Source organism: Pollachius pollachius (assembly GCF_949987615.1).
Source record: "Pollachius pollachius genome assembly, chromosome: 14".
NCBI classification, from domain to species: Eukaryota; Metazoa; Chordata; class Actinopteri; order Gadiformes; family Gadidae; genus Pollachius; species Pollachius pollachius.
In genome coordinates this window covers 4,859,648-4,876,935 of record NC_136947.1, presented here as the reverse complement: position 1 = coordinate 4,876,935, position 17,288 = coordinate 4,859,648, and the positions used below count along the sequence as shown (strand labels likewise).

At 46.9% G+C, this 17,288-nt stretch overlaps 1 protein-coding gene across 1 annotated transcript in view; it reads right to left on the bottom strand.

Moving 5' to 3' along the window:
- LOC307085511 (RNA-binding Raly-like protein) overlaps positions 1–16,815 on the bottom strand; it is a gene marked incomplete at its 3' end in the record, with an annotated part of 32,976 nt that extends 16,161 nt beyond the window's left edge. The window contains exons 1-2 of the mRNA XM_079750330.1: positions 16,765–16,815; positions 3,696–3,967 (exon numbers count right to left, since the gene is read on the bottom strand). Of these exons, the coding sequence (XP_079606456.1) occupies positions 3,696–3,951 (256 nt within the window). The 5' untranslated portion in view covers positions 3,952–3,967; positions 16,765–16,815. The remainder of the gene's footprint in view (positions 1–3,695; positions 3,968–16,764) is intronic.
- Positions 16,816–17,288: the final 473 nt, after the last annotated feature.

The following is a 17,288-nucleotide window of genomic DNA, read 5'->3' as shown; positions in this document are numbered from 1 at the left end:
TTAATGTAGCGAATCGGTCGCATCTCGGGAGTAATTTATCAGGGAAACTGTATTATTATCACAATTTGAATCCCTACCTTACCTAGACTAGTGCATAACGGCGGGGTCAGCTTCCAGGGCAGTTCTCGAAGCTGGTAATGCAGATTCAGAAGGGACACTGTATGCCAATTTGTGCTTAAACTTGAACAAGAAGTTTGCCCCATTAATCTTACCATTTACACTACCATTTACTCCCACACACACACACACACACACACACACACACACACACACACACACACACACACACACACACACACACACACACACACACACACACACACACAAACCATCACACTCATACAGTTGTCCTGGCAAAACACCTACATACCAGCACATGTATATGCTTAAATATATAGCCTTCTGTCCCTGGCCTGTACTCTTCAGGAATCTTGATCAGGATGTAATGCCATTAAAATATATAAGCATTAGCATAAGCAGCTGAAAGTCATTGTATCAACGATCCATCCATAGCTCAGGGAATTAAATTGAGCAAGTAATTTTATTTTTCTTGCTGAAATACTTCTGTATTCAAGGGTACCTTGGCTGATTCTTCTCATTGACAGCTGGTCTTTTATGCTTTGCATCACACACCATTTCAACATATACTGCAATGTTGTGCGATATGTTATATCAGAGCAGCAGCCCCATTTAGGAGTTAATATCTTCATACAAACACCAGCAGAATCAGTAGTAGCCTGGTTGACATTCTCTAAAAGAAGAACCTAGAACTACAGTCAGCCACGATATATCACATTTATAGTGTGTGTGTGTGTGTGTGTGTGTGTGTGTGTTTAGACGCCTCCATCTGTGCAAATTTGTTTGTGTGTGTGTGTGTGTGTGCGTGTGTGTGTGTGTGTGCGTTTGCCTGTGTGTGTCTGTGTGTTTGTGAGTGTTTGCGTGTGAATGTGTGTGTTTGTGTGTGTGTGTGTGTAGACGCCTCCATCTGTGCACATTTGTGTGTGTGTGTGTGTGTGTGTGTGGGTGTTGGTGTGTGTGTGTGTTTGCGTGTGTGTGTGTGTGTGTATGTGAAGATGCCTCCACCTGTGTGCATTTGTGTGTGGTGTGTGTGTGTGTGTTTGTGTATGTTAGCGCGTGTGTGTGTGTGTGTGTGTGTGTAGGCGCCTCCATGTTTTCACATTTGTGTGTGTGTGTGTGTGTGTGTGTGTGTTTGTGTGTGTGTGTAACGATTTGTCTGTGTAGAAGCAGCAGTGGCCGCAGTTGTAAGCAGATGTGAAAAAAAAAAACTGCTCACACACGACAGACCTGCTGGGGTGCACGCACGAACAGTATGGGCGTGCACGTGAAGTAAATGTGTTTTTCTGGCAAGCCACGGCAGCAGCAGCCAATAAAACCTGCTGCATGAGAGAGAGACAGAGAGAGAGAGAGAGAGAGAGAGAGAGAGAGAGAGAGAGAGAGAGAGAGAGAGAGAGAGAGAGAGAGAGGGAGAGAGGGAGCGAGAGAGAGGGAGAGAGGGGGAGAGAGAGAGGGAGAGGGAGAGGGAGAGAGAGAGAGAGAGAGAGAGAGAGAGATGGAACAGGCATGGAGTTTGCCCTCGCTTTGGCCCAATGGCCGATGGCACCTGTGCGGCCTATCAGGAGAGGCAGTGATAGGCCGTGATGTCTGCTTTTTACGCGGCCTTTGTTCAGAATATGCACACATGCGTACACTTACGCACATACACACACGCCACACACACACACACACACACACACACACAATAACACACACACACACACAAACACACACACACGCAAGCACACACACACACACACACAAGCGCACACACACACACAGACATACAAACACACACACAGACACACTAACACACACACACACAAGCGCACACACACACATACAAACACACACACACAAGCGCACACACACACACACAAACACACACACAAGCGCACACACACACACACACACACAGACACACACACACCGCCTCAAGCCAAAATTTGCTTTTCAGAGCAAATGCTCTCCAGCAAGTTGATACAACAAATGCATCAAGTACATCTGGATAATATAATTTATAAGGAACAGGCGGGCTGTGAAAGAGAAAGTGAAAAAAGGAAAAGACCAGAGAAGTGTGCATGTGAACAGAGCAGAGTGCATGTGGCCAGAGAAGTGTGCATGTGACCAGAGAAGTGTGCATGTGAACAGAGCAGAGTGCATGTGGCCAGAGAAGTGTGCATGTGACCAGAGAAGTGTGCACGTGAACAGAGCAGTGTGCATGTGACCAGAGAAGTGTGCACGTGAACAGGGCAGTGTGCAAGTGAACAGAGCAGTGTGCATGTGACCGGAGAGGTGTGCATGTGACTAGAGCAGAGTGCATGTGGCCAGAGAAGTGTGCACGTGAACAGGGTGTTCACAGGGGAGGCACTCAGAAGAGACCTTCCCTTCCCCGGTCGAAGCGTTGATGAGTCGGGTTGCGTTGCTGTCGGCGTGGCGTCTGCGACTCACAGGGAATGTTTTGTGTTTCTCCGTCTGAGTGCGTCTGCGTGATTCAATCGTGAGTCACCTCAGCCGGCAGTCTGCTCCTACAAAATGAGCACAATGTGTATCCTACATGTGTCCCATCTGTACCTCATATCGCTCGGATCAGATCCGAACAAACGGGGTCAACGGGTTCAGTACGTCTTCGTCAAAACACAACATTTAAGAACCGTTGGGAAACGATGCTTTCCGTTTCCTCAAACTCCCCCACCTTTTGACACCCTAGCAAACCCTTTTAAACCACCTGTCAACGGTAGAACTTCACTTTCGTTTGGTATCCACGCTGAAGTGTGAATACCAAACGACTGGAAGCCCGTCTCGTTATTACAGAGAAGGCCACGCACAGCACCGATAATACATCACACATTATATCTGCGGCCGGAAAGGGCCCCCCTAAAACAAGCACCACAGCGACAACCAAAGCGTAGCATAAGTAATGGCGCTCCTAATTTTAGAGCTTGACGGACTACAGTTCATATTTAATGAGAAAGCTTGGCTGGGGGACAGGATTTCTGATTCCCTATGAAGGCTGAGAACAAATCAATAAACAATAGAAGGAAGGTTTACAGCTATCCCACCAGCAGGGCGACACCGGGTGAGACTAGTTCCGGACGTTGCGCCTTCGATGGGTTTGTTTTTATCGTCTTATCTCGAGGTAGGATCCCCTCCTCGCTCGATTTATCCGTCCTGTTCCTGCCTCTGTCTGTGTCGGTGGCTGTTGTGTTTGTCCGCTTCAGCGGTTCTGGCCCCGTCTCGGCTGCGGTTGTGTGTTCTGCTCTCTCGCTGGGAACTCCGACCATGTAGAGCGTGTCCGTGCATGTTTGGGAAGGTGAAAATGGAGTCCTGTTGTGCCGGTTCTCACGTTGGATACACAGACACAGGCACACACACACACACGCACACACACACACGCACACACACACACGCACACACACACACCGAACACATGAATGACCCATGCCTCCATTCTCGGAAATGAACAGACAAACACACACGCACACCCGCAGACGTAATCACACACACACAAACACACAAGCACACCAGCAGACGTAATCACACACACACACCCGCACACACACACAAACACACACAAAAACACACACAAACACACAAACACCTCCCAACAGACAGACAGACCCCCCTTCCCCTGACATTACCTAGCGGCTGGCCGCCGATGACGCGGGTGTTCTCTCCGACCACGGCGCCGCGGGCGTTCCTCTCGCTGGCGTACTGGACGAAGGCGAAGCCCTTGTGGACGGAGCAGCCCACGATCTTGCCGTACTTGGAGAACAGCGCCTCGATGTCGGCCTTGGTGACCACCGCCGTGTTGAGGTTGCCGATGAAGACGCGGGAGTTGAGGGAACGCGGGTCATTCTTGTTGGTCACGTTGCTGGTCTGGGTCTTGCCAGTCATCCTACCCCTAGAGCCGCTGGAACACAGACCGCAGGCCGGCAGGGTTAGCAGGCCCAGGGGGGGGGGGTTGGTGGGCGCGGAGAAGGGATGTACTGTAAGCTAGGTAGCATAGCTAGTTATGTAAGCTAGGTTAGTTTGGGAAGATGTTAGCAAGATATGTTGGTAGCACAGAGCTAACAACACTGTGCGTATTTCAGTGGCTTCTTTACAAAGCATTGTAAAGTGTCTCTACGTCTTTTCTTTACGTTTGGTTACAGGCTTTAAAGCTTTGAATGCCCTCTATCTAACCTTTCAAGCTTTTAACCTTGGATCAAAAGTTTGAGAACTTACTAATGGCTAAAAGCTATCATTTCGCGTACATACACTAATGTATTATTATTGATTATCAGGGAATTCGATCTTCTTCAGCGGTAATATTCCTATCTGTGTCTGACCACACAAAAAACATGCAATCCTGATCATGTTTTCTCATTTACGTTTATTTGACATGAAAAATACATTTCAGATAATTATTATTTTCCAGTGCTGGAGAAGTAAAATCAATACAGGTTGTGCATGTGCTTATTTCTGTATATGCATTCAGAAATAATTGCATAATACACCAACACAAGTAAACCTAAATGCCATTATTTATTTTTCCCTTTTGTTTGATTGTCTGTACTGTCTGTATGTATTCCTTTCTTATTTGTAAAGCGTCTTTGAGTAGAAAGGCGCTATAAAAAACGGATCAATTATTATTATTATTATTAGTAAATGATTACTTGACCCTAAAGTTAGCCATATTATATTAGTGCTAACATATTTCATTGTTAATAAATGCTTGGATATCATAATGTTAATCAATGGTTAATTAGTGTACCCTTGTTACCAAAGATTCTAATATGAAACATTTAAAGTTTAAAGAGGGTGCTTAGTGATTGATTGATTGATTGATTGATTCTTTTAAAGACCACACAGCCAGGCTGGTGCAAGGTAGTGTCAGTGCATGTGGGTGTCAGTGATCCTGCATGAAGAACGCCGAAAGGATTCCTCACCACAACGTCTGTGACATCTAGTGATCTCTGCGATGCGAAGAGGATGTGTGATACAAATTAAAACACATCCTCACTCCTCAACCAATCAACTCCTGCGCTCCTGTGAAGTTCTTTTCGCCGTCGGCATAAATCAACCAGACGATGGAGCAGGAAATACACAGGTAATGACCTTCAACTCGTACACATCAGCCTTTAGATTTTGTACTTTTCTTTAAAACTGGCATTCTGTGTTTGTGTGTGTCAAATCAAACCTGACGAATGTGGAATACATTTCATGCACAATAAATTATGCTTTTCTTTCTGAGGGAAAGAGTCACTGGTGGATAAAATAAACACTGCCAGCATATATAATCAGTACAGTGATTCAGCATTCAAGACGGCAATCAAGACCAACCACCAGTTCATTTGTATGTTTCCTGTAAGCTCTGCAGTTTGAATGAACCATGAAGTTAGTCCCCACAACAGACGATCTTCACAATTGCCAATTAAAGTGTTTGCGTCGTGATTATTCATTTCATGTTAAGTGCCTTAACAAAAACAGAAATCGCATTAAAGTCAAACTGAAATGTAAGGTTAAGAGCAGCAAATGCGTGCCATTTAAACAACAGCACAACAAGAATGTCAAGAAACAAGTCTTGCTCAGGAACATTTTAATGCAGTCGCATTTAGACACAGTACCAAAAAAGACAAGTTGTTCTGACCTCCATTTGTAACATTTCACCAAAACGCGAGACACTCCACTCGCCCCTCACCTCATGCCCGCCTCCGGTTTAATCGTAACTGACTGGAGCTCCGAGTGAATGGCAGAGGAATGTTCTTACCGGTTAGACTCAAAGGAACACCACCGGAGGAAGGCCAGAGAGAGGTACGCTTGACAGAAGCGTAGGAGCCGGTGTGAACAGGACGGGGCTGCTCACTGATAGAGCTGTAGGGGGATATAGCCTCATGTCTCTTATGGCAGGTCTGTCAATTACAGACAAGAGCATTAGAAGGCAATAGAGTTTGTTGACTCTCCTCGTTCTTTTTTGGCATTGTTCTTCCGACTTGACTCTGATGCCTGAGTGGGATTCTGTGTTGTAAGGCGCTGTCCTTTTCGGTGTTGTGGTAGATGATATTGTCGTGTTTTTGGTACATTTTAGCTTCACTTCATTGTGCGTGTAACCACTTCACAGTGGAATTGGGGCGAGAGAGAGAGAGAGAGAGAGAGAGAGAGAGAGAGAGAGAGAGAGAGAGAGAGAGAGAGAGAGAGAGAGGGGGAGAGAGAGAGAGAGAGAGTTGCAGTTGGGCACTGAGCTCTTCGTTTTAGAACATGTCTCTGCCTCCAGTGATGGCTACGGAAAGTGATCTCAAGAGACACACTCTCAGCCTATCATCCTCCCAACCTGCAACCAATCCCACCCCCCACCCTTCCTTCTCCTCCCCCCCAAATCCTCCCCCTCCACCTCCTCTCTACCACTAACAGCCATCCGCTGTCTCTCTCTCTCTCTCTCTCTCTCTCTCTCTAAGGGATGAGAGGTCACATCGCCATAGCAATCAGTAGAGCAGAATGTGTTGCGTCCGTCCATTCAAAGACTGCATGCACGCCCGCACCCACACCCACACACACACGCACACACACACGCACACACAAAAACACTTCCTCGCACTCCCCCTCTCTCCAGCCCCTTACATACCGGCGGCCCGGTGCTTTGTGCGCGCGAGTGTGTGTGGATCTAAATAATGTCTGTGTCTGGGCCCCGTGTGTAATTATAGCTGCGCTATTGTCTCAGAAAGCGCTCGGGTAAGGACATAAAAGCAGGCGGAGGTGATAACTCCTCATAATAACCTCGGCTTGCTATTAACCTGTGGTGGAGGACGGCAGACAGGTGGGCTGGGCCGGTGCTGGGAGGGGGGATGGTGGGGGGGATGGTGGGGGGGATGGTGGGGGGGATGGCGGGGGGGATGGCGGGGGTGATGGCGGGGGTGAGAGTCGCAGCTGTGAAACCCGAAGGTTGAAACTCGGACGAAAGCAGCTCAGCACAAATGAGAACAAAAACCTTACTCATTCCCATACATACACACACACACACACACACACACACACGCTGCTACACACCTATAGGCGCCCGCACACACACACACACACAAACACACACCTGTTGATAGGTTTATTGTTCGGCGGCGCTGCTCAGTCTGGCGGACTGTTTTCACCTGCTCTTTGATTTCATATTTCTTTTTCTCCTCTACACATAATCCATCACACGTCTCGTGTGGAATTGTTGTGTGCTCACACACAAACGCACAATTTAACACACCTGTAAACAACACACACACACACACACACTTAAACACACACACAAGCACGCACACACACACACACACACACACACACATAAACATCCGCACACAACAATACAAACACACAAGTTAACACACCTGCAAAACACATACGCACACTTTAACACAGACACACATACACACCCATACCCACACAAATAAACACATAAACACACACCCAAACACACACACATACAAACACACACACACACACACACACACACAAACAACCACACCCACACATAAACAACCACACACACACATACACCCACACACACACACACATACAAACACACACACACACACACACACACACCCATGAACACACACAGACATTCACCGGCGGTCAGCCGACGTGGGCGGGGGGGGCAACATTTTCTTACACAGTCAATCATCGACTGACCAGTGAGCGATGAAACCTGCGAGCCGGTCGCCCGCGTCTCTTACTCACACACACATTTCTGTAGATTGAAGCACGGAGCGCACCCCTTCCCCCCACCCCTGTCCCCCACCCAGGCCTCCCAGCAGTAGATGACCCACCCACCGCCATTCCTTCCCCTCCCCATCAGTCCCCCACCCCCTCGCTAAGTGATGAATGGGTGCAGGAGTGCGACGAACGAACCGGCCCAAGGCCACTCCATGGCAGGTGCACTGTGTGTGTGTGTGTGTGTGTGTGTATGGTTGTGTCCATGTGTGTGTGTGCGTGTGTGTGTGTGTGTGTGTGTGTGTGTGTGTGTGCGTGTGCATGTGTGTGTACTTGTGTGTGTGCGCGTGTGTGCATGTGTGTGTGTGTGTGCGTGTGTGCTTTGGCTGACGTTCCGTCTGACTTAGGACTCGTTGTGAACGGCAAAAAGGCCGAATGCAATCAGGCATTGTTCAGAGTGTCTGAGGGAAACACAGTGTGCAGCGGGCTGGAGAAAGAGAGAGTACTCAGAGGGCTTTCTAAACGGTGAGGCAGGGGTCTGAGTGAGGGGGCCATCCTGTAGAGCACATTAAATAGCTGTTTCAACCGCTCGGACAATAGCGCAGATTGGGTCTTTGTCGCCCCCCGTGTATTAGTCAGAACATAATTCTTTCGATGGCGTTTCTTTCTTCTTCTTTTATTTTTCTTTTGCATTGCTGTTTACTTGCACACCCCGAGAGTGGGTGGAGGTGGATTCAAATGCCATGTTTGTCAAAAGCTATTTGTCCAAAAGTTGCCTCTGGAGGGTCTCATGTTTGGCTGAGAGGAGTGTGTCGGGGCGGTCACTTGCCGCTGAAGGGTTTTGTTATCCAGATTTCCGGCTCATTCTGAAAGCCTAAAAGCACTTAACCAGGATAGCAATGCAACAGGGCAAATAAGATACGCAACCTGTTAAACTATTCTGCGCAAGGTGAATTTGCTTTGTTTTGTTGAAGATATAGGCTTTGGTACATAATCGTTACTTAACAGGCTGACAAGTGTCTGTATAGAGCAATCGCAGGTTTTTGCTTAGGTGCCAGGCGTTGAAAAATAACAGATGGAGTGGCTCAGTGGGAAGAGCACGTACCATTAAGGTTTAGACTCGGGTTTGATTCCTGCCCGTGGTCCTTTGCTGCATGTCCTCCAATCTATCTCACAAACCTCCCTGTCTACCTCCCTCTATACTAAAGCAGAGAAATGCAAAAAATTAAATAAAAAGAACATTGGAAGGAATGGACGGTGCTGTTCGAAGTGTGACGCAGTCACAGAGAAGTTTTGAGTAGCACATATTAACCTTGCCCTTTAAGCTGTATTAGGTTAAGAAAAACCACAGGCTCCTCGCATAGGCCTCTGCTCGTCTGCTGTGGAATAAAACCCACACTCCCAATGTGCCGTCGCCAAGCCCATACCCTGGTCTAGCAGTCGGAGGCTATGCAGTTTTCATTAGAAAATTGTGTCTTCAGAAAAAGCCGCACTTCTCCTACAATATTGATGTCTCTCATACCAGCACCAAACCGTGTACGGTAACTGCTGTACTGCAAATGCTAATAGAGGCATCTCAGCCCGACGACAAGACACAGTCTAAGCAACGCGGACAGCTGGGGAGACAGGCGGAATAACAACCCAGGATGCATTGCGTGCTATTTAAATAACAGTCTCCACACATAAAAGGCCAGAGGCGCATGTATCCGTACAACGCGTGCTTGAAAATCGTTGATGTTTATCCCTGAAAAATAAAAAGCTGTTACTGTCAAAAAAAATTGTTTTTCCTACAAACGTTGAAACCGCGACAGTCGTACATTTGACGTGTCATTTTGCTTGGACCGCCCCCCCCCCCCCCCCCCCCCCCCGTTTGCTGTGCAGCCCACTTCCACATTAACTGACTGGTGGCTTCAGATGCTGAGAGCGGGTAGAAAGGAATCCCCCTAGCACTTCCCCTCCCTGTCTCTGTCTGATCTCAACACTGACTCGTCACCACCCGCCGGTCGGAGAGAAGGAAGCAGAGGGAAATTAGAAAAAGATGAGAACTCGGGCAGGGCAAATTCGCAAGAGGGTTGACATGGATGGATTGAAAGACTAAGTCTCTATCTATCTCTCTCTCTCTCTCTCTCTCTCTCTCTCTCACTCTCTGTCTCACTCTGTCTCTCTCTCTCTCTCCCTCTCTCTGTCTGTCTCTCTAACTCTCTCCTTCTCACTCCTTCCCTCTGTCACCCTGATTCTACATCCTTCCCCCCCTCAGCAATTGGACAATGCTTTACTAAAGGCTCTTCCAGTGTCACCAGTCAAGGGAAGAGGCCAATTTGACTTGGGGTCTTTGCGCACACATCTTGCCCACTGTGACATCTGCTAGGAGGATCCAGTCATAATCCAGAACTAAAGTTCACGTTTGTGCCGGCCGACGGGTGGCAAAGCGCTTTGAGGAATAGAACATGTTGACCAATAGGAAGCCGGTATACGATCTCTATCGCCAGTCTGTCACAAACAATAGATTATGGGAAAAGGTTTCTGTTTGAATAGCAAAAAGCTGAAGATTTTGACCTTCATGGAATTAATTTATGAACAAGATAAGCATCACACTGTGGCAGATGATGTCTTTAGCAAATAACTTGTTGGTATTTTCTGACTAGAGCTTGAAAATAGCATTCAAGTTAACCAGTATTTTGGGGTTGTGGTTAGGGTTAGGGTTGTGTGCTAATAACTACAATGTGGTTACTAGCGGAGCAAGTAAACATGACACAACCCAATGGTGGTATAAATTTCCATATCCCCTTTGAATAGAACTGTTATTCATATAGATTTTACATAATCATAATAATAATCTCTAGAATATCAATGAAATTATTTTTGTAGCCACAATAATGATTAGAAGTGTGAAACAACCAAGGATTCAATCCTTGTATTTATATTTATTTGGATTAACAGTACAAAGCAAACTCTGACTGCAAACGACTGAAAACACTGGATTACATTTTTTATTTTCTCCTATGAGAACCAGGGGTTAAGGACCAGAAGGTTCTCTCACTCTCTTTCTCTGTCTCTCTCTCGCTCTCACTCTCGTTCTCTCTCTCTCTCTCTCACTCTCTCTCTCTCTCCCACTCTCTCTTTTTCTCTCATTCTCTGTCTTTCTGTTTCTCGTCCTTTCTCCCCTTGTATCTTTCCCTCGTTCTGTCTCTCTCTTTCTCTGTCTTTCTCTCGCTCTGACTGTCTCTCTCTCTCTCTCTCCCTCTCTCTCCCTCTTGTTCTCTCTCACACTTATTCCCTCTTTCTTTTTCTCCCTCCTCATCCCTTTGTCTTTATCTCCGTCACCCTCTGCTCCCTTGCATCCATAAATTACTCCTACTTAAAATCCGGACAGCAGCAGCAGCTCTTGCTGAATCATTCAAACTCTTCAATTAGCAATTAGTGCTTAACGAGCTGGGGCGGTTCAGCCCCCTGTCCAACTGAACCTCAACCAATGGGATGTCTCCTGGCGGACCCGGGGGAGGTAAACACACGGGGTGTGGAAGAAACATGGGATTATGGATCCCCCCGCAAATCCTGGTACACACCCGTCCTAAAACCGCACGATAATGGTCTGGCAAACCGCGCTTCTTACTAAACGTAACATCTATTACCTCGTACCTCGACGTAAAAACCTCTAACCCAATATCTAATCTTAACCACCTCCAACCTTATAGCTAAACTTAACCATCTGTAATCGAATACATAAACTTAAACATCTTAAACGTGACACCCAAACTTAACCATCTCTTACCGAAGAGCAATTAAATATACTGTAGGTTCCATTGACAATATCATGCAATGGTGCCTTTATTTTTTTGCTTATTCTTAAGTGGACAACTGACATCACTCATTGTGCCACCCGGCCTTATGTGATGTCCTACACTGACCAAGGGACCACCTGATGATTCCTGGAAATTCAAACGAATCTATATACTTATAATTAGAGTAGAACGTTTGTAGAAAGTTTCCCATGACTCCTGCTGAACTGGGACAATCCTACGCAACCCATACCCTCCACCTATTCAGTATGCATCGTCCCAATTTTGAAACTGATTACGCAGGGGAGACAGACAACATTTTCCCCAGCCGTCAATGACTAACGAGCCCTAACGATTGTCACCTGTGTTGACTGAGCACCGTTTGTTAAGCGAGGAGGAGGGGGAGGGGGTGGATGAGAGGGGAACCGGGGCGACAATCTGACTGACTGTTACCTCCTGTGCGTGCATTCCACCCGACTCTGTCAGGAGCGGGGAGAGATGGAGCAAGGGAACAATAGCACATTGGGGGCGAGTTCACAGAGAGACATAAAGAGAGAGATGGAGAGAGAGAGAGAGAGAGAGAGAGAGAGAGAGAGAGAGAGAGAGAGAGAGAGAGAGAGGTCTTTTTGCAATGCCAATCATCTTCAAGAAGCTAAGCACCAGGCCTTGGGCGGCTGTATCAAAGACGGAAAAAAGAAAGCACAAGAAAATAAGGCTTTTCCGTGAGGTAGGCAGGCAGGCAGGCAGGTAGGTAGCGCGGTGGCGGCACATGAATTATTCCGGGGACTTTATCCTATTCATATTACTGTTGCATCGGCCCTCTTATCATTTACATATTTCCCTTATCTTTAATGAAGCCACTTTTTGAACTGTGAGGCGGTGCTTCTCAGCGACCCCGCTCCATGAAAGCAATAATGCGCGCAAGACCCCGCAAAATACTGTTCCAATATGAAACCACCTTCATATCTCTTCTGGGGCCCCGTCGTGTGAACTTAAGGGGAGCTCTCGGTAGCACTGGAAATACACACAAACACACACACACACACACAAACTCGTGCACGCATAGGCACACATACACATACACACCTGCAGAGGACGCAAAGCAAGTTGTTTCACATTATGATTCAAGAAACGCCTATAGCCTTGACCGCTGTAACACCGAATATAAAAAAGCACTCTTCCGACTATAGGTGGAGGAAAGCGATAGAGAGGGAGTAGAAATATATCTGTACCGGGCGTTTTTATCTTATATCTCACAATAATAGCTTTGCTGATTATGTTGAGGACGAGGGCTCGGCGGGCCCCTAAGGAAGGCGTTTCTGCTGCGAGTTTTAATACCATTTGGATGACTCAACCTCTCCCCGTTTTGATGTACAGTGGTAGGGACAACATTGCATTATCCGATCAGGGCGTTTGACGCATTTATCAGATAAGTGCATCTGGCTGCCAGGAAATGCAGAGAGTTTATTGTGATTATGCGACCCCTGTGTTTCACTTTTAAATCCTTTCATTTGTTTCTATTTTGTTGTTTTTTGGGGTGTTTTTGGTTACCAGCTGAAGGAAACAGAATTCTATAATTCATGTACTGTCAAAACCCACCAACATCTGTCTCATTCGTTTTCGCGTCTTAACGTGGTCATGATAACTTCACTGGGAGGAGGGTTGAGATGTAAATCTAATATATCTATCTCAAGTTATTGTGAAAGCCGACAAGCCTCCGGGTAGGAGCAGAGCCCTGAAAATAGTGCTGGGGGTGAAAACACTTGATGCCAGTGAGGAGTTAGCCACACTCTGCTATCACTAAAACGTCCACCTGCCAGTGGGAGTAGGAGTCTGGAGGGTCGCTCTGTCAGGAGCGCAGAACATACACCCAGCAGTTTCTCACTTCCCTTTTTGGCACCACCGAACGCTATTCCTCCATTTGCTTAATTCCTCGCCTGTATGCCGGCCAAATATAGCGTTGTGTTGCACCGGGCTAAAGTAACTGGGTCACTGGAGCTGAGTCGGGTAATTAGATGATCACAAAATGTATGGATGTGGTTCTGTGGCGACAGAGACGGGGTCGGGGGTGTGGTGGCTGACAGGCGTCGTGAGGTGGTGTCAAGTCACTGGGTTTTTGTGGGGTTCATTTTTCGTGACAGAGTGTCAAAGTTCACAGGGGGGGAAAAATTGTTTAAACAACGGAGATGGTTGTTGATATATGACGACAAGTGACAGGGGCACTACATGCTGGCAATGATTATAGGGAGGGAGGTAAGAGAGACTATTCTTATGTTGTTTTATACATAAAGTATAATCAGCAGCAGAGGGAAAGACGAATGAATGACAAAATGTCGAATGAATGACATGGTGTCGTCATTCAGTCAATTGTTTGATTCTTGTACATACATACAAAGTGACAGTCAATGATAACACAATATATATATCGATCCTTGCTTGCATTTATGTAGTAATCACACCATAAAAAGGTTGTTCTAGATGCATTGTAACAATGGGGGGGGGGGGGTTGATGGTTGGAAAAGTCTCCTAAACGGATAGGATTGGGCAGAGGGGTAGAGGTTAGCAAATAGAGACACACACACCAGCCTAGGAGTGACAACCACCAGCCTATAGATAGACCAGCAGCAGAGCAATAAAGAGGCTTCTGGCTGCTGTCCGAGGTGCTGAAATCACTCTCTCTCTCTCCATCTCCCTCTCTTTCTCTCGCTCTCTCTCTGTCTCTTTAGAGGCGCAATAAAGAGGGAGCTGTCCGTTGTGCTGAAATGCTGATGTAGCCGCGGCTAATGGCACGGCGCACAATAGAGGGCTGAGAGCATCAGGCCCATGCCGAGTGTGTTGTCATATGCTATTCACCCGGCCTGACCCCCGTCTCCTCGCGGCCAAACACGGCCTTTGAGGAAGTATGGGCTGTGTGTCCAACATAAAGGTGTCCGGCGCGAGTGTAATGGGGGAAGTGGAAGGGGTTGGAGGGGGTGGAGAGGTGGAGGGGGGTCCTCCAGTCCAGAACAGGACAAATATATGCAATGGAGTCTGCAAGGCATTGAGCACATACATAATGGAAAGCAGCGCAGAGTGGAGCGGACGTCGGCGTCAGTCCCCCAGAGACGTGGACCCTGAGAAACATATAGACTCTCGTGTCATCATCATTACTCCACTATCCCCCCCCCCCGTCCCCCGTCTCGGTGTTTGACCCGCTGTCAGCCAATCCAAGTGGCGGTGGTGGCCTCGCTTTGCTTCTTTAATGACTACACGCACTTACACACATAACATGGCGGTGGAAACCCTGTTGCAACTCAGTCCTGGTTCTGAACTCTCCCTCCCCCGACTCCACGCACACACGCACACGCACGCACACACGCACACACACACACACACACAAACACCTACTGGAGGGCTCCGGAGCATCAAACTATTCCCCAGTGTAATAGATAAAGCCCCCCTCGTTATGCTTCTCGATCAGCCTCAGGCCTAGGCACATGTGTGTGAGTCGGTGTGTGTGTGTGCATGTGTGTGTGTGTAGTACGTATGTGAATGTGTCCGTGCATGCTTGTGCTTGTGTGTGTGTGTGTGTGTGTGTGCATGTTTGTGAGTATGTGCATGTGTCAGCGCATGCGCGTGCTTGCGTGTATGTGTGTGTGCGTGTGCGTGTGCGTGCGTTTGTGTGTGTGTGTGTGTGTGTGTGTGTGTGTGTGTGTGTGTGTGTGTGTGTTGAAATGCTTGGCTAAACTTTGTTCCCTTCCCCAGCGTGGCTCACGAGGGGGGCGTGCCTGTGCATCGGGGGCTTGTCTTTCACAGGGGGGCGCTCCCAGAGCCAGCCGTCCACCGCCGTCCCTGGCAGGAGGTAAGTATTGTTTGCATAGAAGCACATTTCACGCTCCGTCTCCCCCACCTGTTCCCAGACCCCCGCGAAAAAAAAGTGTGAGCCTGAAAAATGGCTCGCGAAATGCCTTCATCCATATCTCTCAGGAATCATTCAAACCGGCCTGACAACCCTTTTTTATTTAGCCTTGAAAGGCTCAGGCTTCCTCTCATTAAAGGGAACAAGTGTATGTTATTGGAGGCCATGGGGGAAAGTACTGATATAGTACTACTTCCTGCCATGTGTTGGCTTTGCATTGGTGGCACAGACTCTGAGGTCGTCGGACTGGAAGCATCTAGACTCTTGTACGTACTTTGCTACTTTTGCCTTGTTAAATTACATCCTGATGATATTTTAAGATAACAGAACTGTGTGTAGTTATCTGAGTCAAGGTCAAGTGGTTAATTCAATTTATCACTGGAGCAATTTGCATATTCAGTTCTCCTTCGTTTCTGAGCCTCAGCCGTCTGGGGATGCCAACAACCCTTTTTTAAGTTTTATGTCCGGAAGAAAAGGGTCCCACACCCACACATCAAAACAAAATGTGCAGCAGAAGAATCTGGGCTGGGATCCACAACTCTGCCTCGATTAGGAGGTTTTTTAATTTTTTTATTTTTTAATTAATAACTATGTATTATTATATGTATAACACAACGATTAGGCCTTTAGTGCAATCAGCACTGATTGAACTTGTTCACTTGTAGCCAAACGTCTACAAAGCACATTAACTATCTGTCATCGAATTGATTCTTTTTTCTTAAGTAATTTGGGGTTATTGAGGATAAATTATTGTATGATTGCAACGCAGCACAGAAGACAGGATATTCCAATATGCTATAAAAACACATCAAAAACGAAATGCAAAACATTGTAACGTATATCCAACAGTGATTTTTGAAACGATAAAGCGGAGACAAAACGTTCAAAATCATTTCAAGTCTGCATGATCGAGCAAGAAGGAAAAATGGACAAACTCCAAGCAAAGTTAACTCCTTACCCATCAGAAAAGCAAAATCCTTAGAAGGTGAAAATCAAAACTCGCTCAGAGACACACGGTCCCAAATACCAGATATACACTGCAAGATAAGAGGGAAAAACACGACACCCCGAATCGCCGCAAAACGAGACAGAATCATGAAAAAGCCAGAAAACAAACAAGAGGGATAACAAGTGGCTCGAGGAGGAGGCTGCAAAAACACCAAGAAAAGATCCTCGGAACAACGCAGGGGCTATTTCTCTTTGGACGTCAGCGGAGCAGCGAGACTCAGCATCCAAGATTCAAATCATTGCATGCAGAAAATGATAAAACATTTCCCCCGTTGCGAAACACCAAGAGAAAGAAGAGAAAAAGAGAATAAAAAAAAACAGGCTTAAAGAAAGGGCACTGGAAAAGGTACTCACCGAGTGGGAGTAAAACGTGTTTCAATTAAAAAGGAGGAATCGGGCGTTTTAAGGTGGCGTTTGGTCTGTGTGCCGGCTTGCAGTGGGCTACAGAAGATCCCGAGTGGTCCTTGCGCTCTGGATCGCTGCCGGTGGTGGAGTCATGTGACTCCAGATTTGCCAGAGTTTTTCAATTCGATCAGGCTTCCGTGAGCACATGCGAAAGTGCCCTTAAACGGAGCTGGAGTCCTAGTACTGCTCTGGTAATGATGTGGGTAGTTCTTCTTTCTTTTATTTATTATTTTTTTCACTGACGTAGTAGGATTGCATGCGTTGCTGTGAATTTGAACTCGGACTACTTAAATAAGTTGATTTCATTATTATTGAACACATGGCCCCATTCCCCCATTCACACATCGCCCCATTCCTCATATCGTATAGGCTACACACTTCTATAATGCTAACATGCTATATAACTACCGTTAAGTCATCCTATGCAGCTTCACAGAGCCATATCCAATCCACATATTAATATAATTAAACAA